Consider the following 27,286-nt stretch of genomic DNA (forward strand, 5'->3'; position numbering starts at 1 on the left):
ATAATTTGCTAATCTTTCAACATATTTTCTATTGTCATAGTATTGATTTTTCTATTTTCATTTCACTTTGAAAAATCTTCCCAAAGCAATTTTCTCTCCTTTTTTAAAAAAATTATACTGATATATACTATTCATTAAAAAGTAATTGAGAGTACTATTTATTTTTTCATACAGGTTTAAAAAACGAATGCTAATAGAACAACTGGAGAACTTCTTGGATGAAATTCATCGAAGAGCCAATCAGATCAACCATATTAATAGCAATTAAAAGAAAATAGAATGTGGCCACTTATTTCACTATCTTCTTCAAATACAAAGTAAATACAAGACTGTTGTGATCTTGCATTCATTTTCTGACATGCATTGTTGGCTATTTGAAATACTAAAAGCAAATTACAGATCCTTTTTCCATCATTTTACAGTGACCTTTTCTTCATTTTGGTTTATTTTTGTAATGTGAAAAGTATCACTCTAAAAAACATTTTTATTTAACAAACTAAAAATATTCCTCCAAATCTCTTGCTTGTCATTGACTCTTGCGTGTCAATTTCCCTCAGGTTCTATTTTCTTAAACCAACCTTTAAAATTGTCACCTCTGTTAAGGTTGAACTTTGCCAAAAAAAAATTAAAAAGAAGTTACTTTGTAATTTTTGGGGAAAAAAGCACATACATTAAAACTAGGTAATGTTTTGTATATACAGTTATTTTGGATATATTATTGTAAGCTGTACAAATGTATTTTGAAGAATATTTAAGAAAAGCACTTTTGTTATTCCATCAATAAATGCTCTATTTTACTCTTGTGTGGTTTAGGAAATAATCACATTTAAAGTAATCATTTAAAAACGTCCTAAGATAATGGAGTTTTAAAGGCCTTGCTTTTTAGCATTGGAAAAATACACCACTTGAAGTTCATGTTTGTTAAGCCTAACTGTAATTACATGTTACATAATCTGCATTGCCTTTTTACTATATGTTTGTAGTTTTTGTTGGCCATGCCAACATACTCCCATTTCTGCCTAGATTATGGGAATGACTTTGTCTGGGGCAGATAGATACTTTAAAAGCTATTTAAAAAGCAGACAACTTTGGGTATTATTGGTTTCCTTCAACACCTTTTCCTTTCTCACTAGGATTGTGGGTGGCACAAAGTTGAAGCTGTTAGGGAGTGGTAGGTTTGGAGTGCACTACATACTCTGAAATATCTAGCCTTTAGCAGCTTTATGCCATGCTTGCAAAAGCCCACAACAAATTGGAGGCCTCTTTGTTCTGCTCTGCTGTTCTCACACTTAAACTCTGTTTTACTTATAAGCTAAATGTAAAGGAAACACCTTTAAGATGACTTTCCTCATTTTGCATCCCCCCCTGAGTTTCACAGGATAAGGAAAACCACAGTATTCATTCTCCACCCGCAATTCAACATGGCCTAGAATATCCTTACTGAGGAAGCGATCTTACGGCCTGACTCACTCACCATTCATAGATCACTGCTGTGCCTTTTAGTGGTTTGGGGGTAACCAGTAGAAAAGAAGGTCAAAATAGATTTGGATTAAGAGTAGGCAAAATAAACTTATAAAATTTAAAAATTGAAGTATTTTTAGGTTTATGATATTGAAAACCACACACCCTTAGCTTTTTACACTTTATCAGAACATTTTTTAAATTTCAAGGGTATAGCAAAATTATAACTTTATGAAGAAAAGCATCGATGAAAGTGGAGAACATGCATTTAGTCTAGGGGATTTGAAACTCTCCCGATACTGAAGACAAACCCTGTCAAGAAAAAGAATTTAATATTATATAGTATTTTCATATGCAGTTCTTTAAGCTTTGTTTACTTCTGTACAAATACTTTTAAGTAATGCAAGATAACATTTACTAGGTGGAATTGTTAAGGTAATTGCCTGTAGTCACATTGCTAAATTCAATGAGAGTTGCACAAAATCCAGAATATATTGTCTGCTCCTAAATTATATGTATTTAGATTCTGGGATTAGTAGGAGGGATTAGAAGTCATTCAGATAAAAATTCATACTTAACAAGAGTATCTAGGAAAGAGATTCAGCCTATCCCAGTATTTAGCAGCTTTCCTTATCAGAAAGTTTTATTTTCTTTTTCACAGATTGCTCATGACCTTTAATACATTTTTCTGAATGAACCCTGGAGGGAGGTGAAAAGTAGCAGTTTTGTTCATCTCTTCTTTTTGTCCTTTATCTCTCTGCCACTGTTCTCACCTCATCCTAAAACCTAGTCAGGAGAGTTTGAAACCTATTAGAACCAAAGGTTAATATCCCATCTCCCTCAGGCTTTTTTCATTTAAAAACAAAAAACTATGGGTATATTAAATTAGTGAAAATACTTATTGTAGAATTACTGTTGGAAGGGGATTACATCTAGGGGGAACATCATGTCTTTTAGGCCCTTTATGTCACTGAATGACTTATGGCTCGACAAATGATATTCTTGGAAAGTTTAATCTTGAGGTTTTCAAATCTTTTTTTTTTTAAATTCTCCCATGTTTCCCATTTGCTGATTGATTCATTAGTTGCTCTTAGTAAGATATGTCAGTTTGGAGTAATGAAGGCTGAGACTCATTTCTAAACTCCTCCATAACCATCACCAGAAAAGCAGCCACTGTGTTGTGTGATGTGAGCTAATGCCTCCCAGATAGAGGTAAATAAAGTCACAAGGACTATTAGAATTCCGGTGGATTGTGGAACTGGTTTTGGATTATCCTTATATTTTCATTCTGATTACTGAGGCAGTTCTGAAAACGCCTGCCATTGAAATAGTGGTGTGTCTTTTCCTTGTTTAAGGATTTTACATCATTTTTATGCACTTGAATTCCAAAATCAGAATCTCTCTTTTACCTATCAACCTTTATTGGCTATTGGCTTTTGGCAATGACCTTTCCGTTCAAATGTAGTCCTGTCTCTTTGTTTCTTTAGGGAGTAGAACCTGTTCTTTTTTTGATCTTTCATTTTTTTGATGTGTCCTTTCTGAGAGAAGGTTCTCTGCTGCCTGTTCTGGGTGATAAGTGATATTTTCATCTAATCATTATGGGGTTGGGATGATCATGGTGAAATACTAGGAAGACATATTCTGTTGATGGACTTTTTCTCCCCAAATAATCCCAAATAGATTATTTTCTAGTGAATGGTTTATATCTTTCTCGTCACAAAAATGTTCCTTTGATTTCTAGCACGAGGTACAGCAGGATGCAAATGATTCTCAGATAAAATGATGTTGACAGTATTTCCTTAACAATTTATGTAAAACTATGCATAATTTTCATTATCCTAACTTCTGACATTTTTTCTCCATAAATAAAAGTAATGCTTGATGTTTAGTTAAAGTAGATCCACCTTTGCTTGATTTTATTAGTCTTGTTCTATCCTATTTCTTTTTAATACACTGTTTAGACTTGCCAACAACTCTTAACTGAGAATCTCTTTTCCTTCGTAGGCTAAGTAATTGTGAGTGGGGGAGGAAGAACATTAAGAGAAATAATCTAAAGACTTTGTTCAGTGTTGTCGAAGCCTAAGGATATTTGTGTGTCCTTCTGATGTACTGAGGCTTTGCCGGTACCACACCATCTTTGGATTACCATAAGGTTATGTAGTAGGACTTAAAAGTACTAGGGCAAACATTTGATTTTTGAGAAAGATCAACAGAGCAGTATAGAAATCTAGGTGCATTCATTAGAATACTAGGATCACAAGAGGACTACTCTGGTATACTCTAGTGACCTGAAAAAAAACTCTAAAATGATAAGAAAGCTAGGGGACAATGGGAAAAAAAGGGAAAGATTTATAATTTATTTTGCTTTCATAATTTTTCCAAGTATCTTCAGAAGTAGAAATCCATAGCATTTTAAAAAAATCTACATTAACTATATATGAGCTGAGAGAATGAGAAGGTAAAAAACATGGAGGATAAGTTTCTTTGTACTTATGAGATAGTTCCCTTTCTTAGGATACAAGACAGCAACTGGGAAGCTTCTGAAGCACCATAAAAACAGCTAGAAAGAATGCTTAATTTTGAGGGGATAGTGGACAAATGTTGCTAGAGAGACCCTGATACATAATTTATCTGAATCCTGTCAAAAAACACTGTAATACCTGTGTTAGGTTCTCTCAGGAAATAGATGAATGGCCGATCTGCTTTAAAAGTAGGAATCCGAGACCTTTTCAGTAGCAACAGAGCTGCAGGAAAGAAAGAAGAATCCCATTGCATTTTCTGTGCATTTTTAAGAAAATAACTATTGGTTATGAAGTAAGTTATATCCCATTTTTTTAAAGAAATCAAAGCATCCTAATGGCATTTCATTGTTTACTGTTGTGATGGGGGTGCAAATGGGAAAATTAAAAGATGCCATCTAGCCAATCCTGTCTCCTGTTTTGAACACATTCCATGGAATAAATTCCTTATTGAAGGTAACTGTCAGAATGATTTTTATAGGATGGATATCTCCTCTTCCCCATCATTTTTCAAAATCTTTTTGTTTTCTTTAGTGTTCCTTTTTAAAAAATGCTATACCACACCTGAACTTGGGGTTTATGGAAAGATTCAGAAGTGTGAAGATTCAACTAGGTAAATTTAAGAAAGGTAGATATGGGTGAGCAGTGTGACTGGGTATTCTCTGTTTGAACATACCTGTGGCTCCAGATGCCTTGGTGCCTTCCTCCAAAACTTCAATCTTGGCCTTGTGGATTGCTTCAGAAACGTAAAAGCCATCTTGGCCTAACCCCAGAAAATGATAAAAATGTGAGTTGCTCATTAACATTTTTCTAACACATTTAGAACACATTCTTTAAAAATGTACTTACAAAATTTATAGTATCCAATGCTGGTTACTGTGTAGCTAGGGAAAGAGTGGAAAATTCTTGTTTTTGTTTTTACTGGAGGCTCAGGTAGCTGTTTGGAAAATTCTTAAGGTTCAATATGTTACCAAACTTTCAAAACTTTTAATTTGTTAAATATATGTAATCTCTCCCAAAATAATATTCAGAGCACTGCCCCATTTTTTTCGGTGGATCATTTTCAGAAATGATTTCTAGTTAATACTACAATCCCTCCTTCAGCCAGTATTTCCAAAACTTCAGTAGTCGTAAGAATCACCCGGCTATGTGTTAAAATGCAGATTCTGTAGCCCGGGAATCATTTTCACCAAGCTTCAGAGATCATTTCCCTTGAATGTCTTTTTGGACTGCATTTTAAGAGCCACTTTTAAATGACAAGGTCACAGGATTTTATTACAGGCTTTATTGAGACACAATTCAGAGTAATATGAATGTGTCTAGTGTTGCATGACTGCATTCTGTATACTTAGGTGTATCAGTTGTGCAATTAATATGCCTCATGGGCTAGAACTACAAAGCAGAGCGGTTAGTATAAATGTTCTATGTGCTAAGTTTCACAGATTATAAGTTTAGCAAATAGGACTAAGTGATAATTTAGAGGAATTGGCTGATTTTTGTAAGCTAATCATTAACCATTTTTAAACAGCTCTAAAGATGAAAGGATACTTGATGACACAGTAAAAAATGAAAGATTTAGAACCAGAAGAAACTTAAGAAATCATTCAGTCCAATCCTTTCATTTTAGAGTGAGCTGTTAACTCATCTGAGATCATACACTTGAAAAGCAGAGTTGAGAATATTCTGATTGAAAGCCCACTCCCATCCCATCTCTCCACTCCACTCAAACATTCCCACCTTTCAGAAAGTGTATGCTAGTCAACTCCAGTATGCCACTGGGAGGTATCTGTGGCATGAATATTAAAACAATCAGTTTGATGAACACATATGTGAGGGAGCTTTGTTTCATCTTAGACTAATGCTTAAATTGGTTGGTTTGTCACACACATACAGGAGATAGCCCATGAATGCCATGAGAGAATAAAACCAGACCAAAATAAAGAATATGCGGCATTCCATCCATCTTGTAAGTAAGGTGTGCACAGAATGTTGTGAGTTGGCTATATTCACTGTAAGGAACAGTTATTTTCCAGCATCAGTGAAGGGGACAGGAAGGGCCAGAGGAAGTAAAAATCAATAGAAACATTCACTAGTGTCACTTGTCCTAAAACCAGCGAAGAATTTGATTTATTTTAGCAGTTGGTATTTTTCTGTAGGGTCTTTAAGAAACAAATTTCACTATCATTAATAATTATCCCCTCTTACTAGCTAATTAAGCAACCTGAAATGCAGTGCCAAAGTTACAAAGAGAGCTTTAGGGTTAAAGAATGGTTATTTTATGAGAGTCATCAGAGGGTTTTACTAATTTCCATGACTTCATTACCATATAGGATGGAGTCTGAACATTTTAAATGAATGTTGGTGAAATAAGCAGAGATTCACTACGAAACCCCTTATCAGCTAACATGTGTCTGTGTTAGTCTGGGCACCTTGGCAGTGTGAGAAATGGGACCAGTTGATGTGGATGAGTCGGGTTAGATGGTCCAGGCTATTTCAGTATTTTGAAACTGCAACTGAAGAGTTTCATTTAAATAGTTTCTCTCCATCAAGACTATAAGAGTGGTCCAATAATTGACATATGTTTGCACAGCCATAAACCAAGGTCCATAGCCTATGCATGCCATGCCCCAGCATCACCATCTTTTAAATATTATCTCTGGTAAGAGTTGACATTTCAAAAGACCAACATATGTGATAAAAATGAGAATTTGGGAGTCATCTGTGGTTTTGCATTTTTTCCTCCTGCTTGATCTTGTATTACAGATTCCTATTATTTTTTATTGAGTACCTTTTGAAATATTTCAAAACTAATGAAATTAACCTAGAAGAAGTCAAGCACAAAGGGATTCTCCTGGTCTTTTTCTACTCCCCTGAAGTGTTGACAGCTGCTTAATGCCGTTGAGGGGTATACACCCTATTTTCCCAAAAGTTGTTCTCGGGATTGTTTACAGGTGGCATTCTGTAAAAGGGTTCCATGATTAATTATATGTGAGAGATACTAAACAGTTTTGCACTCATGTTTTCAGTAGGGGACTTCTTAGAGCTGCTAATCTGCTAAAGAATATGCGGCATTCCATCCATCTTGTAAGTAAGGTGTGCACAGAATGTTGTGAGTTGGCTATATTCACTGTAAGGAACAGTTATTTTCCAGCATCAGTGAAGGGGACAGTGAAGGGGACATATTCTTTTATAGTGAATCTCTACAGGACAATTATAATATGTGGTGTTAAACCATGGAACCACCCACACCATTCTCTGTCCCAGATTTACAGGATTAGCATTTTGGGAACATACTTTGGGAAACTGTAGCCCACCATAAACCTGCTTGCTCCTACAATGCATTCTGTATACAAAGCAAAGGGGTGATACTCTTCCTACCCTCCCTCCTGGCATACTCTCCACTCTTCTTCCATAACATCTTCTAGGGTGTTTATCTTCCTTTTTAGACTATTAACTCCTAGAAAGCGTAAATGATGTCTTAATCATTTTAAATATTTCTTTGCCCAACTTACATTAAGAATACTTGGTACATAAATGTGTTTGGTAAATGCTGGATGAATTAATAATAGACACCCCTTACCACTATACAAATGGCCTTAATGTTCTTTAACCTTGTTAAGCTTCTAAGGAAATGCCGATTGGTGTTTGTAGAACCATAAAGGCATGGCACAGGATGGGTCATCTGCAAGTCTCAGCCAAATGATTGTTTCAGTGCTTTGCTGGTGGAGACCATTATTCTTTGTGTGTGGCTGGTCATACTCAAAAGTTTAAAAGGTGTGGCTGGTCATACTTAAAAAGTATGACCATCATGTTATGAAGGTCATACTTCGTAACATGATGTTGTATAAACATTGTCTCCCTACATTTAATCCTCAGCTTCTCATAAATCAGGATAAACATATCATTTGCTGTTTCTTTTGTCTTTACAATTATTATTTTCTGTAGGCAGAGTTAGTGGCTTTTAAAACGTTATTGCCAGAACTTGTTTCTAGTTTATCTTTTTCATCTTGTCACTTAGTTGCTAACACTAAGTGTTGGGGAGAGGAGGAGGGAGAGAGAGAGAGAGAGACATAGTATCCGGCCCAGGATAGAGAGAGAGAGTGCTAAGAAGAATCTGAAATGGCCTTTGAAATTAGGCTATGGTTAGTTGCTTTCTCCATTTGTCTCCTCTAGCGTACTCCGCACCTCTTTCTATTGCAATTCTGACCAGACATCTGGTGTGGCATGAGTTAACTTATACGTAACTTCCATACTCAACCAAACAACTCTGGTGGTTTGTTCATTTAAGTCATAGTAACAGAGAACTTGTACTTCTTACCGGGCAGAGACTGAAAACAACCTACTTACAAAAGCCAAGAAGAAGACAGTTTCTTCAGAGTTTCAAGTTTGTGCACAAGGAGTATTTTGTGGACTAGGAGGCATGGGTCTATATCAAAGCCTGCTGATCCTAAAGCCAGTGGGATTGCTTAAGGAGAGTATCTTTAGCTGGCATCTTCAGTGTGAGTGAAACGGGAATTACTCTTAAAAGCTGCATAACATCTAGTATCAAGGAGACTGGGGGGAAATTATACTCTGGTTTCAGTTGGGCCTTGAAATAATATTTAATGAGTCCTTCAGGCAGCAAAAAAAATATTTGATGCCAAGAAGGAAGAGATGAGTGACTTGTAAATGGGGAAAGAGAACTTGAGTAAAATGATTCTGGGACCGAAAGGCCAAATGTCTGCTGTGGTTGTTGCAGTTCCATCAATAGTACAAAACTGCTTGGTAATCCCTTGTAAACTGGAAGAAGAGAGGCCTGCATTTTCTGATCACTTACTCTCCGGCAAGATCTCTGCTGATGCCATACTTTATGTAAATGATTTTGTTTCTACAATTAAGGTGTGTGGTGAGTGGTAGCTACCCCCGTTTTAAGAATGAGGAAACTATTTCTTGGAGAGATTTGGTGGCCCTGTCTCTAGAATATTAAGATGAAAGCCAATTTGGGCAGAGAAGAGGTTAGTCTCTTGATTATGTTTAAAGAAGGACATTAAGAAGCAATACTTTGGTTGGCAATCTTTTTCTATAAAGGGCCAGATATTAAATATTTTAGCCACTGCAGGTCATATGGTGTCTGTCTCAGCTACTCAATTTTGCTGTTGTAGCAGGAAAGCAGCCATAGATGATTTATGAATGAATGAGAGTGGCTATGTTTTAATTAAACTTTAGAAAAGTAGGTGGTAGGCCATTGTTTGCTGACTCTGCTTTAGAGGAACAAAACTTCACAAGAGAAAATTACCAGGCTGGCATGTTTTGTCAGTAGGAAATGTGAATGCAAGCTTCACACTTGGCACATGATAATTGCTTGATAATTATTAAATAAGCCAAATCTGCCTGCCTACCTTTCTGCTGGTTTGAGCAAATATAAGTAGATTTGAATTGCATTAAAAAAAAAAAAAAAAAAGAGGTTTGGTATCAAAAGGTACTTTTAAAACCAGGTTACTTATTAGATCTTGCCAGAGGAGTTTGTGGACCTTGGAAGTCTTCACCAATATGGGAGCTACATGATGTGTGTTAAGATCAGTCCTGTTTGAGAACACAGGGTTGATGGCACATTAGAATGTGCTTTTAGGACATAAAAGGGAGAGCTTTAGGAGTTATGAAGGGACAGTCAGTAAGCCCTAGTGATTCGTTGAATATAGTGATGTAGAAGGAAAGGTCAAGAATGGTCTTAAAGTTTTGAACTCTGATTTTCAAAATCACCACCAACAACAGGGATGCCATGGCTGAGCTCTGGAGTTGCGAGAAGGTACTGGTTAGATTTTGCACATTATCAAACATAGAATTCTCTTAAGTTCTTCATCCCTTGCTCTTTCCTTGCCCTCTGATCTTTTCTCTTCAGTATTCCTCCTTTCCCTGAAATGTCAGATTATGCCTGTGTCAGTAAGGAAAGTTTCTGTTTGAGTCATTTGACCAAGTCAACAATATTTACTTGGTATCCCACTGTGTGCCCAGCATCGTTGTGGACACTATGCCCAAACTTGACTATTGCTTTGCTTATCTCTTCACATGTTCAGGCAATGAGTACAGAGCTGGTAGATTTTAAACTCTCTAGAATAGATTCTCACTCCTGTGTTTTATTTGATAAGTAACTCTGTCAATCTGGTCACATCTAAAGCCCAAACCAAGACTTCTCTTGTGGGTCAAAATCTCAATTTTCCTGTGATTGCTTAAGAAGGAAGATTCTGAGCCAAAATTTAGAAAAATCCACATTATGATGTTCTAGAATTCAAAATAGTGATTTTCAAGCTCTTCGGGTAAGGGAAATGTCAAGGCCAATGGAAATACCAGCTACAGTATCATCTTTGCACAGATAATTTAATATCCAGAGTAGAAACAAACCTGAGCCTCTGAGTTGGCAATAGTATAGTTAATGGTGTCTTGAGAGGATTGTAGAACATAGGTTCTGGCATTCACTCCCTGTTTATATTTGATATAAATTCCTTATCATAAGCAAACAGCATGTATTGATTGCTGGTAGCAATTCAACTATGTGCAAAGAAATTCAACATGGTTGGTGGAAAGGAGAACATTTTCCACCAACAAGGTTGTAAGAGCAAGGTTGTAAGAGCCTGGGTAATTTGAAGAAAGGAAATTGGACAGATGAGGGAAGGTTTCAAGACTAGCTTATTAGAAGAGGACAGAGAAGGTATAGGGAAGGAGAGAGGAAAAGGGTGTAGAAACAAAGGGTGCCTGTGAAGCTGATGGAACAGCAGGAGGTCATAATGAAGAATCTATTGCTGCAGCAATGCCTTGGATCCACTCCTAGTCATGACGGTTGGAGGGAGGGTCTCTTTATTGTATATTGTGGACATTGACCCCATGGTGAAGGTGGTATCTGAAAACCGTGATTAAGGCCTGAAGAAACATCCCTTCCTCAGAAGATCTAATCCAAATTTGACTGTTAGTAGAAGCAACACATTTTTATATCAAACAGAGCACCTTTCTTATCTTTTACACAATGTTGACTCTGATTGTTTACCACTGAAGGCTCTGTGGAAACGAGAATCCCTTAATCAAAGTATGATAAAACTGTCCCAAACACAAGGCTAGAAAGTTTGGAAGAAGAACCATTTTTACCTGAAATTCCTTTTAAGTTAGCTTTGAGTGGATCGAAAAGATCAGTGACTCCCCAAGAATTTAAAATGCTTTTTAAGTTGAATTGATTTTGGATCCTAAACCTGAAAAGCAAAAACAAACCATCAACTTTCAAAATTCTTACTCAATTTGCTTTCATGCACACCACATGAAGTCCGAAGTCCCTAACTTGGAAGTCAGACTGGCTCCACCAAATTTATTTCCAGCTTCATCTTCCATGGTGCCTTCCCATAAGCCCTAATCTGACCACACAGAGCTCTTCCCCACCTCTGTACTCTTGTTCCTGCTGTTCATTCTAAGTCTTCCCATTGACTTGGATTATCTTTTAGTTATCCATTTTTCAGTTGTTACCTCCTCCTCCTTTTCTTCAGCTATTTTGTGACCTTTGGTTCTTAAAGCCCCATTAACACCTTGTTTTGCTCTTATGATATATAGAACATTCTGCTTCCTATTAGCATCATTTATGATATTGTAAACTACCTGAGAAGAGTGGCTATCTCAATTCATTTTTTAAACACTTTTTTTTTTTTTGAGATGGGGGTCTCCCTATGTTGCCAGGCTAGACTCGAACTTCTGGCTTCAAGTGATCCACCTGCCTTAGCTTCCCGAGTAGCTGGGACTACAGGTGTGCCCCACTGTGCCAGGCTCCAATTAATTTTTATTTCTTAAGAATTAATATTTAATGAATGCTTACATTATGCTAGATACTATAAGAGCTTTATGTGGATTATCTCATTTCATCTTCATATAACTATGTTATTATTATCCTCATTTTACAGATGGGAAAATCAAGACTTAAAGAGTTTAAGAAACTTGCCCAAGATGACATAATGAGTATGTGATGGACCTCGATTCAAATCAAGCCTGTGTGTGTGCAGAGTCCATGCTCTAATCACCTACATTTTGCTACCTCCCATCTCGTGTGGCATCTCACTTATAGTAGGTGCAGAAAAGAGGCTGTTGACTAATTGCCTTATTGACAATTAATAGAGTATTTTATTTAATAGAGTGTTTATACTGGATAAAATATATTTTCATATTTGCTGTGTGCAGTTTATGCTTTTGGAGCACAGTAGGAAAAGAATGGAACTTAAAGCCTTGGTTTTCCTAGTAAACCCTTTGAGCATAAAGAATCAGCTCACCAATTTTATATTTCCCCAGGAACAAGGCATTTAAAAGTTTTCTGTTGAAAAATCCTTTAAAAGAGCTGCTGATATTTTTCTTTGAAAATATAAAAGATCAAAGTGAAAATTAGATGGTCTTTTTCTATAAATAATACAGAACTTGTAGGAGAGTAAAAATATTGAATAAGACCATTTAATATCAAAGGTCTTCATTGCTATACAAGACAATGTGACTCATACTTTAACCAAAAATACCATACTTTCTCATAAAGGTATATTTTGAATCTTCAGAATAGTTTCCAAAAGAGAAATATACTTTCTCCAAATATGCTGACATTTCTCCAAAAAATTTTTGGACCATCTCTTATGAAGTTTTCTTAAATACTGAAAACACATCCTTTTTGAAACCTCTAGTTGCTGAAACAGTGGTTATGAGCATGAACTTGGGAATCCAATGTCTGAGTTTGAATCCTGGATCAAGTAACTACCTGCAAACTAGTTACTTTACCTCCGCAGGAAGTTACTTTACTTCTGTTTGTCTCAGTCCTCATTTGTGAAATGACCATAATTGTAATGCGTGTTTGTAGGGTTGTAAAGATTAAATGAATGAATGCTTGTAAAGGGCTTGGAACAATCCCCAGCACAGCCCATGCACTTATTGTTACCATTGTGATTTTTAAATTATTTTTCAATTATATTGAGAAAGAGTTAATTAAGGGCTATTTGAAACTAAATGTGATTATGGTGGGTGATAAATTTTTTGTAAACTAAAAACAGCAGTAAAAGTGAGGTATGACTATAAAAGTTTAGAGTGATAGTCTTGTATGGCTATGAAGGCAGATCCAGAAGAAATGCTACAAAAATAACTTGATTAAAAAAATACCCTTTACCAATACCAGACAAGGATATTACAAGAAAGACAAATTACAGACCAATATACCTTATGAATATAGATGCAAAATCTTCAACAAAATACTAGCAAATTGAATCCAACACCATATAAATCTCACCATGACAAAGTGGGATTTATCCCAGGAATGCAAGGTGGGTTCAACATATGAAAACCAATTAATATAATATACCATATTAATAGAATAAAGGACAAAGGCCACACCACCATCTCAATAGATGCAGAAAAAGCATTTGACAAAGTCCAACACCCTTTCATGATTAAAAACAAACAAACATCAAACATACAACAAACTGGATAGAAGGTAACTTCCTTAAATTGATGAAGGGTATCTACAAAATCCCCACAGCTAGTATCACACTTTACAGTAAAAGACTGAAAGGTTTCCCCCTAAGATCAGGAACAAGACAAGAATGTCCACTCTGACCCCTTCTATTTCACATGCTACTGGAGGGTGAGTAGGACAATTACATGAGAAAAAGAAATAGAAGGCATCCAGGTTAGAGAGAAAGAAGTAAATCTATCTCTATTCACAGATGACTTACTCCTATACATAGAAAACCCTAAAGAATACACACACACACAAAAAAAAACCTATTAGAGCTAATAAATGAGTTCACTGAAGTGCAGCATACAAGATTAAGATACAAAAATCAATTGTGTTTGTGTACACTATAGAACAATCTGAAAATAAGTAAAAATTCAAAGGAGTAAAATATTTAGAATAAATTTAATAAAAGAAGTGCAAGACTTGCATATGGAAAACTACAAAGCATTGTTGAAAGAAAGAAAAAGGAAAGATTCTGAGTTCATGGCTCAGAACACTTAATATTGTTAGAAAGTAATACTCGCCAAATTGCTCTATAGATTCAACACAATCCCTGTCTAAATCCTTCCTGCCTTTTTGGCAGAAATTGACAAGCTGATCCTAAAATTTATATGAAAATACAAGGGGCCCAGAATAGCTAAAACATTCTTGAAAAAGAAGAAAGTTGAAAGACTCACACTTCCGATTTCTAAAGTCACTACAAAGCTACAGTAATGAAGACTGTGTGGTACTGGCAAACAAACATCTATGCCTATAGGATAGAATTGAAAGTCCAGAAATAAACTTACACATTTATGGGCAATTGATTTTGAAAAAGATGCCAAGAAAATTCAGTGGAGGAAAGAAAAATCTTTTTTTTTTTTTTTTGAGACGGAGTCTCGCTCTGTCGCCCAGGCTGGAGTGCAGTGGCCGGATCTCGGCTCACTGCAAGCTCCACCTCCTGGGTTTACACCATTCTCCTGCCTCAGCCTCCCAAGTAGCTGGGACTACAGGCGCCCGCCACCTCGCCCGGCTAGTTTTTTTGCATTTTTTAGTAGAGACAGGGTTTCACCGTGTTAGCCAGGATGGTCTCGATCTCCTGACCTCGTGATCCGCCTGTCTCGGCCACCCAAAGTGCTGGGATTACAGGCTTGAGCCACCGCACCCGGCCAAGAAAAATCATTTTAACAAATGATTTTGGGACAAAGGGATAGATACACACAAAGGAATGAAGTTGAATCCCTTCCTCATATGATATACAATAATTAATTCAAAATGGATTAAAGACCTACATATAAGAGCTAAGCCTATAAAGTTCTTAGAAAAAAACATAAACCTAAATTTTTGTGACCCTAACTAGACAATGGTGTCTATTCAAAAGAATATGGCATCAAAAGCACACGAAACAAAAGGAAACAGAGATTAATTGAGCTTCATCCAAATTAACAACTTTTGTGCTTCAAAGGACAGCATTGAGAAGTGAAAAGAAAAACCACAGAATGACAGAAAATATTTACAAATCATAAATTTGTTAAGGTACTAGTATCCAGAATAAAGAACTATTACAACTCAATAATAAAAAGACAACCAATTTAAATATGGGTAAATCATCTGAAATAGACATTTCTACAAAAAAGACATTTCTCCAAGTACATGAAAAGATGCTCTACCTCATTAGTCATTAGGGAAATGCAAATGAAGTGCACAATGAGATACTACTTCACACCAACTAAAATGGCTAGAATAAAAAGATAGTCATTAAGAAGTGTTGACAAGGATGTGGAGAAACTGGATTCCACACACATTGCTGGTAGGAATGTAAAATGGTGCAGTGACTTGGAAAACAGTCTGGTAGTTCTTCAAAAGGTAAAATGTAGGGTTACCACATGACCTAGTAATTGCATTCTTAGGTGTATATCCAAGATAATTGAAAATATATATACACAAGAAAATGTACACTTGATTGTTTCTAGTTGCCAACAAGTTAAAACAAGCCAAAATGTGTCTAGGCACCCAAATATCTATAAATTGATGAATAGGTAAACAAAATGTAGTATAGCAATACAATGGAATATTATTGTCATAAAAAGGAAGATAGTATTGATTCATGCTACTATGAACCTTGAAAATATTATGCAAAGAAGCCAGACACAAAAGGCCACATATTGTATAATTTCACTTACATGAAATTCTGGAATAGGCAAATCTGTTGAGAGCAAGTAGATCAGAGGTTGCTGGGAGGTGGGGAGGGGAGTTGGGAGTGACTGCTAATGGATATGGGGTTTCTTTTTGAGGTGATGAAAAGGTTCTGGAATTAGTAGTCATGGTTGCACAACTTTGTGAATATACTAAAAACCTCTGAATTGTGTACTTTCAAAGGGTGAATTTTATAATATGTGAATTATATCTTGATTTTTTTAAAAAGAAACACTCCTAGAAAAGCATAAACCACACACCATGATAATCAGCAGCTCCTGGGAGGAAGGGCAAAACTCATTTTGAATATGTGGGATCTGGTGGATTTTAAGAAGATATATATTATGTCTAATATCAAAACATTGCTCAGCCTTCTATGTTGACCTAATAATCAAATGTTTTATTCATTACATACATATTTGACATTATTAGTCTTTCTTGTGGGACATCACATGATTGTGGTTATAAATAACCCTTAACACATTCTTGGTTTTCTTGATTATTTCTTTAGTTTGCTAAGCATCCCTCATGAAGATTAACAGTCCCTATGCACTTTTTTATTTATTTATACATAAAAGGTTACTTTGGAAGCTAGACCCCATAATTCATCCAGAATCTACCAGTGCACTGCTTGATGATGTGTAACCTGAAAGCACATCTCATAGTCACACAATTTTGCATTGCTACCCACAGTGTGCAAAATTTTTTGCTCTTGTTAAACAAAAAATGCCTGCTGACTGTAGAGCAGGTCATACTAAAAGAAGAATGAGTGATTTGAGAGAATGAGAGGTAAATTCCTGCCTAAAAGCTGACTTTCTGTCTATCATGATCCAAAGCTTATACCTAAATCTAGACCTAAGACAGTTTTTACTTTTTCTGTTTTGTTCCCCAAAGGATTTAAAGCTAGCTTAAAAACAAACAAACAAACAAAACTTGGTTAGTTTTACTTGTGAAATAACTTAATTTTCCTAAAAACCTCTATCCTTCTTGGACAGCAGTGTTGGTAGTCTTAAGGAGATTTAAAAAAAAAAATTATCAGAATGAGATTAAGTACTAACTAATATTTGTGTTACTAAGATTTCTGCCTTGCCTTGCCTTCCCTGCCTGCCAGCGTTTTTCAGGATCACTGCTTGAGGGTTTGAGACTTCTAAAAGCAGAATCAGGACAGTGGAGAGTTCTCAGTGGAGCTGGGCATTTCCCTGGGGTCTCTTCCAGGGAAGAGCTGCTCCAAGATGAGGCCCACCGTCTGTCTCTTAAACCCAAAAAGGTTGTGGCAAATTCCCGCAGCAGCCTCCTTTTTCTTTCTACTTTTGACATGGAACGCTGCTCTTCCTTCCCTTGCTGAGTTTCTCTCAAATATAATAGGAAGATTAGGGTTGCTTCTGCTCCCTCCCTGAGAGATCTGTTGAAATATTCAGTCTTTGTGTTTTGGTTTGGGTTCCAAATATTTCGTTTTGAGAGATACACTTTACCTTAGGGTTAAGTGCACCTTTTGCCCTGGGCTATGCCAGATCTCACTTTAGACCTTGGCCCTTAACTTGCTGGGTCTCTCTTTGTATGTTTCCCTTCTAGTGCATAGATTTATTTTTAACTCCTTGAGGGAGTACCGCCGAGGACTTTGCCTTTGTCTACTGGAAGCCCAGGCAGTGGAGAGAGGCCAAGGCAGCTAGTGGCTACTGGACAACATTCCTTGCTTAATGCTGGTCAAAAAATGGTTATAAATGTACTCTGATTTCAAATATATCACAGAAGCTCATCATTTAAAGAAGCCCTAAGAGGAACCTCTTTGTAAAGTTATGAGTTTTGCTAATATATTTTGTTTTGAAAAAGCAAAATAGAATGCTGCCAGTTCACTTTTTGATTTGTATTTGTACCTATTGGGTCTTCTTAAAGGAGAATTCACCTCTATTTAGAAAGAATGAGAACCTTCTGCATAGAGACTTAAAATGTCATATTTTTATGCCTTAATTTGGCATCTCATCAGAATTTTATCTGTACTTGCTCAATTGCATAAGTCATCTTATCTCTTTGGTTTTGGAAAAATGACAGTTGTATACTCTTAGGATGGGATAAGATTTGGGGAACGTTCCTATAAGGGAACCATGAGCATTTCCTCTCCAAAAACTGGTTGTGGCCTAGGGCTGGATCAGGGGTCCTCGGGGGGCTCCAGTCCAGCCCAGTGAAGGCAGAATATCTTGTCCTGGGAAGACTCTGGGAAGTTAGTTCATTTCAGTCTGTGCCATGAGTTAGCCAGTGGTGGCTCTGAAACGGACTCAAACTCTAGGGTCACTTCCTCTTGGCCTAACTTCTGGGGGTACACATTAGACAAGTCATCCCAGTGGCTAAGCACAGACCCTAGAGGCAGACCACCTGTGTGCACGCTCTTCTGACTGCTGGCTGCACAGCACCTGTGAGGGGGACTCAGCTGCTCACCTGGGCAGGAACACATCCATCCTGGCTCTCCTCAGGCTGGTGGTCCAGAGGTGGATGGTGCTGGCTGTGAGGTGTGGCTCAGTGTGGCTCAGGGGGATGTCTTTGTCACGGGGCAGCACCAGGAACAGACTCACTGCACTTCCCAGGTAAGGCAGCTCCAGCACCCCCACCTGATGTCCTGCGGTATCTTGGAACTGACCTGAGGGTACAGTGGATCAGAGGTCAGCTCTGTGCCAGGAGCCAGGAGAACAAACCAGTGCCAGACCCTGAGAGAGGCTGGCTCAGAGGACTGGAAACAATAAAACGGAGCATCCACCTCACCCTCAGGAGGCAGTTTCAGGCCAAAGACTGTTGGGTGATATGGTCGTTTTATAAAAATCCTAGACCTAGAGTCTTTAAGATACCCTCACAGGACCAGAGCCGGAGGCCATGTAGGGCTGGGTATGGGGGGGATGATGGCATGTGCAGAACCACATAGAGTAGTGCCACCTTATCCTTGGCAGATATGCTCCAAGAACCACAGTAGAGGCCTGAACCTGTGGATGGTAATGAGCCCTGCATATACTATGTCTTCTCGATCTGATAACCAAGATGGCTACTAAGTGACTAATCAGCATACTGTAGACAGCCTGGAGATGCTGGACAAAGGGATGATTCATATCTCAGGTGGAACAGAGAAGGACATCAGGAGATTTCACCAGACTATTCAGAAGGGCGTGCAATTTAAAACTTGAAAATTATTTGTGAAATTTTCCATTTAATATTTTCTGATGCGGATAACTGAAACTTCAAAAAGCAAAATCATGGATAAGGATACAGGGTACTACTGTACCCGGTCTTAAAGGAACAGCCAATTCAATCCGGGCCTATTGTGCCTGCCAGGGTGGCAGTTTGGTCCAAATTCTACTAGTGCAGAAGGAAATGTCAAGCATGAAGCTGAGTTTCTCTTCCACATCTGTGTCTTTTCACTGTCCTGTCAGAGCACACTGTCCAACACTCCTCTCTAAAGTCTCCGGGCACCCTAGTCTCTCCTTCCGCCATGTGCGCCCAGTCCAGCAGATGGACCCTGCAGAAACACATCCTGATCCCTTAGGAGCAGGGACCTGGCCTCCTCTCTCCTGCCCTCTGGCCCGGGCTTCCTCTCCCTTTAGACAAACCAGCAGGGGCAGAGCTCACCGTAGTTGACCTCGGCCATTTGGTGCATCATGGGGACCTGAAGGACGAGGCCATGGGCACAGGTGAAAGGCAGGATCTGCGTGTCTGTGGAGGAGAATCTCTTCCGCCAAGTGCCTTGGAAGGACATGGTGCTCACAAGCACAAGCTGAGCAAATGCTGCACCAACTTGCTCCCACGGCCAGCCACCAGGGCCCTCACTGGGGCCCTCACCTGCAAGCAGGAAAGCAAGGGGGGCGTGGGTTAAATGTGCACTGAAACTGAACCCAATCCAGTGCATGTGTGGACAAGGAGTTAAATGCTAAAGTTAAATGCAGAGTTAAAACGTGAAAGTGAAGGTCTTTTTGCTTAAGGTGGTTTCTCTTCATCTTACAATATCTTTTCAATTTACTTAAGAATATTTAATTCCCTGTCTCAGCTCCTTGTGCTGTCAAGGACCCAAGGCACCAGGAGCTGCTCTCAACTTTTGGGGACTGTTGAGTGATATGGTCATTTTATAAAAATCCTAGACCTAGATAGAGTCTTTAAGATAACCTCACAGGGCCAGAGTCAGAGGCTCTGTAGGGCTGGATATGAGGGCGACAATGACACCCCCTGCTGGGGGATCAGGGTGTGGAGAGGGAAATGGAAGTGAGAATTCAGAAGTCCTGACACCTGCGTGACCACTCAGGGGAGGTGGGGACAGTGAGGCATCTCTGGAGTTGGGTTGGTAGCATATTTATTAAAATCTGTTAATTGCAAATCGATATGTGTTTATAACCAGCTGTTACTGAAGACCCTGCTTTTTATTCTTTTCTGAACAGGTTGGGATGCTGCTACTGGTTCTGTTTGGGGCCATTTCCCAGGAATTATTAGACATTCCCTCCCCAGGCAGACCCTTGGAAGAAGTATGTGCTGTGATGGGAGATCCTGCACAATGTCACCCCCAGTCCCCATCCTGCCCTGCTGCTGAGCTGAATCTCTCACTGAGCCTTTGCTTAGACAACAATATTCAAGGTATGGTCTTTGGAGGGCTGCAGTTAAAATTTCATGCAGTGCCAGAAAGAGGAGAAGGCAGACCACTCCTAAGGGGATAGTTTTTGTCCCAGCTGTTTATTTGTTTAATAAGCACACACTTTGTGCTAGGCTCTGTTCTAAGTGCTTTAGCAAATCCTCACCGACTCCTCCTAACAGTTCTATTGTTATTCCCTATTTCACAGGTGAGGGAACTGAGGCTCAGAGAAGTTGGGCAAGGTCACATACTTATGAGGGGTGAAGCCACCATCCACACAGTTAGCCAATGCAATGTGGATTGCATTGAAATAGAACCCCAGCAGCTCCATGGAAAGCTTGAATTTGAACCCAAGCAGCCTGGCTCTGGACTCTGTGCTCTGAGCAACTGAGTCAACTGCCCCTTTTTCTTAGAGGACAATCAGCCTGCATTGGGAGCTGCTTCTCTGGCCTTATGCCCTGGCAGCACAAGGATCTGAGCAGGAAATTAAACATATTTAAGTAAATTGAAAAGACATGGTAAAATATGAGAGCGCGAGAGAGAACTTTATCACAAATGATGTTAATGTTTGCATTTAATTCTGCCATCCTTGTCCACACACTCACTGTTTTCCATTCAGTCATAGTATAATAGTATACATATCACTTCCTATTCTCTTTTTTTTTTTTTTTTTTTTTGAGGCAAACTCTTGCTCTGTTGCCCAAGCTGGAGTGCAGTGATGCAGTCTTGGCTAACTGCCACCTCTGCCTCCCAGGTTCAAGTGATTCTCCTGCCTCAGCCTCCCCGAGTAGCTGGGATTACAGGAACATGACACCATGCCCGGCTAATTTTTTGTATTTTTAGTAGACATGGAGTTTCACCATGTTGGCCAGGCTGGTCTCGAACTCCTGACCTCGTGATCTGCCTGCCTTGGCCTCCCAATCCTGTTCTGCTTTTTAATCAACACTGGGTCTTGAATGTTCTCCACATTGCTGTGAAACTTTTGAAATGATCAAGGATGCTGGAGCCAGACTACCTGGGTTAGAATTCTGGCCTGTGGACCCTGGGCAGGAGGCTGAGCTTTCTGTGCCTCAGTTTCTCCAATTATAGAATGGGGAGAGTAATAGCGCCTACCCCTTAGGATTATTGTGAGGGTGAACTGAGATAATCAACTTGGAGCAGTGCTAACTAAATAAACTAAACACTCGGTAAGCGTTCATTATTTTAATTATCTTTTGTAATAATTACAACTGCATAACATGCAGGTGCTGTGCTACACTGATTCACCCCTCATTGCGGGGCAGCGAGGCTGTTTGTAAGTCTCTTTATTCAATAACGCTGAGCTAAACATCTTATTGTGTGTAACTTTTTCTTAAATTATTTCCTTAATCTAAATTCCTAGGAAACCCTTTTTTTGGCTCCTGTTGCATTTTGCTGTCACAGGTAGTTTATTATAGATGAGAGCAGAGCTCAGTGGGCGAACAGTTGCATGGGACAAAGCCTGTGGGGTCCTCCAAGTTGGGAGGCTCTGAAGAGCACACTTCTTTGTTCTTGTGTGTTCTTGTGGCTCGTGTGTGTGTGTGTGTATGTGTGCCCATGTGTATATTTGTGTGGGGGAGGGTCAGAGCAGGAAAAGCGGCAGAAAGGGACTCAGTGTCCCCTTGTCATTCAAGGGTAGGATCTCCTAAGTGGACAAACTTCTGCTGTAATTGAAGATGGCCTGAGCACCATGGCCTCTGACAAGTGATGGGTGAGACTCTTTCTCTGCAGCCCTCTGACTTAGCCTTATTGAAATGGTTAGTTTTCTTTTACCTGCAGTCTGTCTGGAAGCCCCTTCACTAGTCTGGATGGCGGTGCTATTGGGCTCACTGAGGTCGGCTGGTTCCAGGCTGCTGTTGGCCCACCAGGAGACCTGCTCCACAAAGCAGGGGGACAGCGGTGTTCCCACTTGCACAAAAAGGCTGCAGGCCAGCTCCATCTCGGCGCCTTGGCTGGAGGTGGGTATTGTGGCATAAACAGCATGCAAGAAATCTTTCACCCTTTGGTCTGTGAAAAATAAGTTGGGATACGTTGACAATGGTGAGTGTGAGTAAGGAGTTAGCACAACCTCCAGTGCACATTGCACTGAGATGGAACCCCAGCAACTCCACTCTTGCTCATAAAGTTCATCTACCACACAAAGCCAGTTTGAAAAAGTCATAGCTAATGTGCTCAGGAATCAGCCTGGATCCACCAATTAAAAGTTGGGAAGAAACCATGCTAGAATCTGAAAGAAATCAGGCTGCAATGAAGTCAAATAGAAAAACACTACCAACATCCTGTAGATGAATAGAGGTTATTCTTCCTTAATTTCCTGCCTTAGGAAGGTTGATGTGTGCTGGAGTAGATTTTCTAGGGCTGGGAAAACAGCAGGTCCACCATGCAGGGTGATGGGGTTTCAAACACAACATCAGGAGATTTATGTGCAATGTCACAGTGACAATGATGGGAGGTGGCTAGGATGTTGTACTGTCAATATGTCTTGTTCAGGGCTTTAAATCCATTCCCACAACTACGTGTCATGAGCCTGAGTAACATTTGGATTCAGCCTTGTGTAGAACTATGCTTTCAATTTGAGAAATACAGAGGAAAGGTAAGAACTCCTCCCATCTCCCTTTCCCTAAGACCCAGCAGACAGCTTGTGTTTTTAATGTCAGTTAGAGGCTGCAAGAATGTTGAGGAAATAATAAGCATTTGAGAGAGTCGATAGCTTCCACCTTCATGGATGGCAGCTGGACTTCTATTTATTTACTGTTTATACAGGAGATTGCTTCCTTCTCTCCATGATCAATAGTGGATTTTGTTTTCATGTTGTTATTCACAAGCTGCAGCTTCCGTCCTCCCCCAGGCATCCCTTAGGCTGGAACGAGGGCTCTTGCCTGCTGGTAAGTCCAGACACAGTTGCATACCCCAAGCTTCACATTCCTGGCACATGCAAGCTGAGTGTTCCCAGAAGTGAAGCCCCCTTGCTTAGGCTGCTTCTACTCCCTTTTAGGCACAGCCCTGCAGTTATCTACAAACCCTCCCTGTGAGACAAAATGCTGAGTATCTTTTCCTCCACTACCTGGCTCCAGCTGGTTTTCACTGGGCTGAAACTCTCACTCAGTTGGGGTCTGTCCCCTCTGACACCCTTCATGTTGCAGAAGCCAAGCCAGGAGGCAGCAGCAGACCCCCGAGTTTCCTGGCTAATGTTCTCTGGAGGCACAGGAATCCAGAGTCTACCCTTGCCAGGGCCCCCAGCCACGAGGCTGCAGAGGACATTAGTAGGCAGACATCACTTGTCCACAATATGTTCACTACCAAAGCTGCTTCTGAGAATCCACAATTGCAAAAGATTGACTCAGAATCTTTATCTCATGAATCAGCCTAACTTAAGTGCTTGTATTTGAGTGTAGTAAGAAAAAAAATGGATAAAAACATACTTATAATCAGATTTTACTCTATCGAGGAAGGTCACATGTATTTCTAAGATCACATTCCTAGGAATATTGACTGTCTGCAGAGAAGAACTGAAACACTTCCCTGGTCCATAGTGTGATGTGACCTGAGGGATGGTCACAGAGCTCTCCTCTCCATCTTTCCACCCTCTCTGGGCCAGGGGACCCACATTCTTTTAGTCAGAAATATTACAACAGCAGAGTACGTTGGCTTGAAGTGAATTTTTGTGTGAAATCTTTTCTCTGCCCTAGCCTAGTTTGTCCATGCATATTTGCACACAGGAAGAACATTTTTAGACCCACCAGAATATGCAATGACAGGGTGAAAATGCTGGAGGTTAACTGTGTTTATAGACATTGTGCTAAACACTTAACACTCCTGATCACACTGAACGCTTTTGACAGTCCTGTGAATTGAGGGCTATTATTATTCCCATTTTATAGATGAGAGAGCAGAGACCCAGACAGATTAATAAAGGTGCTCACTGTCACCCAGGTATAGGTGGTGGGGCTTTACTACCCTGCCCACCCACAGGGTGAGGAATGGGTGGGCTGGGACGACCCTACCTAGGACAGCTTCATTCCACTTGGAATGAATATGAGGCCACAGAGCTCATAGCCTCTTTTTTTTTTTTTTTTCTGTCTTTGCTGAATTCCTAGATCCTAGTCTAGGAAGAAAAAAGTATGTGCATGAGTGTCTGTTTTAGCTGGAGCTGGTAGATTGGTTCTGAGGTCAAGCATTGAGCTGAGGCACTGAGCGTAGGCAGAGGTGAAGCTGACCTGGCATTCGAAAGACTCATGCTGCTGCCGGCAGAGCTGCTCTAAAATACATAATCCATAGAAATAAGCTGGCAGATCTGGCACTGGCTAGAAGTCACAGATTTATAAAAGCAGGTTGGTCAAAAGCATGGGCTCTGAAGCCAGGCAGCCTGGGCTTGAGTCCCAACTCTGCCACTTATTGACTCTGTGACCTTGAGCAAGTTGCTTCAACTCTCCGTGCCTATTTGCTCATCTCTAAAATTGAGATGATAATAAAATTATCCTCAACAGAGCTGTTGTGACAATTAATTCAATTAATGTTTACAAGTGCCTCCAGCGCTGCCTGGAACCTGGGAAAGCACGATGCTAGGGCGTGTCAAATGAAAGTGAAACATTGCCTCGAAACCTGTTAGGTTAAAAGGAAACCTTAAAATTCAAGGGTCACCACCATTCCAAAGTCTGAATGCCTTCTGTCACAGACCTGTCCAGTGATCACTATTCCCCACTTGCACACCATAGGAAGCTGAGCTCCCTATCTCCCAGATAGCCTGAGTAGCAGAGTGAGCTGGAGAGAGTGAGTGTGAGTATGAGCAGGAGGGTGAGCTGGAGAGAGTGAGTGTGAGCAGCAGGGTGAGCTAGAGAATGTGTGAGTGTGTGAGCAGCAGGGTGAGCTGGAGAATGTGTGAGTGTGAGCAGGAGGGTGAGCTGGAGAGAGTGAGTGTGAGTGTGAGCAGCAGGGTGAGCTGGAGATAGTGTGAGCAGGAGCGTGAGCTGGAGAGAGTGAATGTGAACAGGAGGGTGAGGTGGAGAGAGTGAGTGTGAGTGTGAACAAGAGGGTGAGCTGGAGAGTGTGAGTATGAGCAGGAGGGTGAGCTGGAAAGAGTGAGTGTGAGCAGGAGGGTGTGTGAGTGTGCATGTGGGCAGGCCTCTTACCATGGACAGTGTACCCCAGGGCATCTGCCAGCTGCTGGCCAGTGTTCCCTTCTGCTCCAAACTGCAGGATCTCCAAGGGGAGGGACACACCAGCAGGAGAGATGACGAAGTTCGTCTCGTTTTTACACGCGGCCACGCTCTGGTAGAGGCGAAGTGCAAATTCGGTCTTCAGCAATGTCATTCCTTCACGGAGGTGGCCATTTGCTTGGAGGAAGCAAGAGTGAAGGAGGAAGAGGGTGACCAGGAAAGGTGGCATGGAGGCTGGGAGGGTTTCTGCAATTCAGAGGGAAGAGATGCAGGGTAGGCTGGAAACTGGTGATGAAAGAGGACTGTATCCCACAGAGGACTGGGACCCCCAGCTCTCTTTTTAGGGGCTGGGGACGGCTGAGGGAGACATGCATTGAGCTGTCTTGGTTACCCACCCTGAGGCCCACCCGCCTGGGCTGCAGAGCTGCACCCTCTTGTTTCAGCATTAGAAATACTCATTGTGGTCCTTTGGAAGCCAAACTGTGGGTCTGAAGATCTGCTTCGGCCACTTACTGGATGTGTGACTTTGGCAAAGCCCTGGTCAGATCAGAAGCAAAGCATTGTATTGGGAAAAGAAATGTAAGAGGTAATCCTACTCATTGTTCCTGGTATTTAGCCACCTTATAGCTGTGCCATGTCTATCAGGAATAATTAAAAAATAATTATCTACTATGTTAAAAAGGACTTTGTACATTTGCAGTTAATCATCCCAACAATGTCACTAGTATCTGTTATTATATTTCATCTATAAAGAGGATGATTGAATCTTTGAGGCTCAGTGACTCATTTATATGAGGAAAGAAACAGGGCTGTGACTCAAATCCTGCTCTTCTATGAGTGGTGTATACAATTTTGAGAATACCAATGTGCATTAAAATGTTGATACATGAACTAATTGCACCTCGAATATCAGAATTCTTGTGATGCCAATTTGTCTCTAAAAAAGAATATTTTCACAAAGATAGTTCCTACCACAGAAATGTACTCTTTCAAGGAAGAGAGATCATTAGCTAGAAAATAATGCAAGAAGAAAAAGGCAAAGCAAAAAAATGTTTTCGATGATCATGCCACACATCCAGCCAGCAGCAATTTTTGCTAAGTTATCTAACTGTGATATCATACCAGACTGATGTAAGAAGAGGTCCAGAGTCACTTCCTGGACTCACCAGTGAGCAGCTTACCCTGCTGCTCACATTCACACTCACTTCTCCAGCTCACCCTGCTGTAGAAGTTTGCAAGCAAGGCCACTGAGCATGATGGTGCCTATTTTAGGTAAAGGTCCAAGATAGGAAACATCCTCTTTTTTCCAACCCTTCCTCTCTGCAGCCAAGTACAAATGCAGTGCTTGGATGACCTTGGTACACAGGTCTCGGTCTCTCTGTCTCTCTCTGTCTCTCTCTCTCTCTTTCTGTGTGTGTGTGTGTGTTTGTGTCCCAGCCCAGGATCATTTGCAAAACTCTTAAGCCCCAGGGTTATTGCAGCTCTTATAACTTCCCACCTCCCACAAGAACACTCTCAGCAATCAGACCTTGATGCCCCTGGGCTCCCCATGAACAAATCCCTGTCATGGCTCACCTCGAATGAGCCACTTACTCACGGACTTTTGTATCACTGTTGCACCCTTCCTTGCTCAATTCTGTTCTTGTGGGTCTCCAGCATTCATGTGCTCCCCTTTTAAAAAAGTGGAGCAGAATCTGCTTTGAATCACAAGACAGCACAGAGAGGAAGCTGGCGATTGCCGTCTCTGCCGGCGATGTCTCTACCACTCGGTCCAAATTCCTGGAGCCTGGAGGTCCTGCAGAGAGCCAGGAGAAGCAGCCCAGCCCAGGGCAGCAAAGCCCAGATCAGAAACAGAGCAGGGCCA

General features: G+C 40.2%; 2 protein-coding genes across 4 annotated transcripts in view; one reads left to right on the forward strand and one right to left on the reverse strand.

Moving 5' to 3' along the window:
• The window catches only part of INTS6 (integrator complex subunit 6), a 103,870-nt gene extending 99,492 nt beyond the window's left edge, over window positions 1-4,378 (forward strand). For all 3 annotated transcript variants that reach the window (XM_011939102.1, XM_011939110.1, XM_011939120.1), the window contains one exon: window positions 175-4,378. In XM_011939102.1, coding sequence (XP_011794492.1) covers window positions 175-268 — 94 coding nt within the window. In that variant the 3' untranslated portion in view covers window positions 269-4,378. The remainder of the gene's footprint in view (window positions 1-174) is intronic.
• Window positions 1,374-25,953, reverse strand: SERPINE3 (serpin peptidase inhibitor, clade E (nexin, plasminogen activator inhibitor type 1), member 3). Its single transcript, XM_011939091.1, has 9 exons — window positions 25,818-25,953; window positions 25,396-25,668; window positions 22,040-22,273; window positions 19,261-19,470; window positions 18,085-18,283; window positions 11,097-11,197; window positions 4,657-4,743; window positions 4,122-4,205; window positions 1,374-1,773 (listed from the first exon to the last, which is right to left on the reverse strand). Exons 1-9 carry the CDS (start codon window positions 25,879-25,881, stop codon window positions 1,730-1,732), a joined length of 1,296 nt encoding a protein of 431 aa, XP_011794481.1. The 5' UTR covers window positions 25,882-25,953; the 3' UTR covers window positions 1,374-1,729.
• Window positions 25,954-27,286: the final 1,333 nt, after the last annotated feature.

This window comes from Colobus angolensis, unplaced genomic scaffold, assembly GCF_000951035.1.
Source record: "Colobus angolensis palliatus isolate OR3802 unplaced genomic scaffold, Cang.pa_1.0 Scaffold101, whole genome shotgun sequence".
NCBI lineage: Eukaryota > Metazoa > Chordata > Mammalia > Primates > Cercopithecidae > Colobus > Colobus angolensis.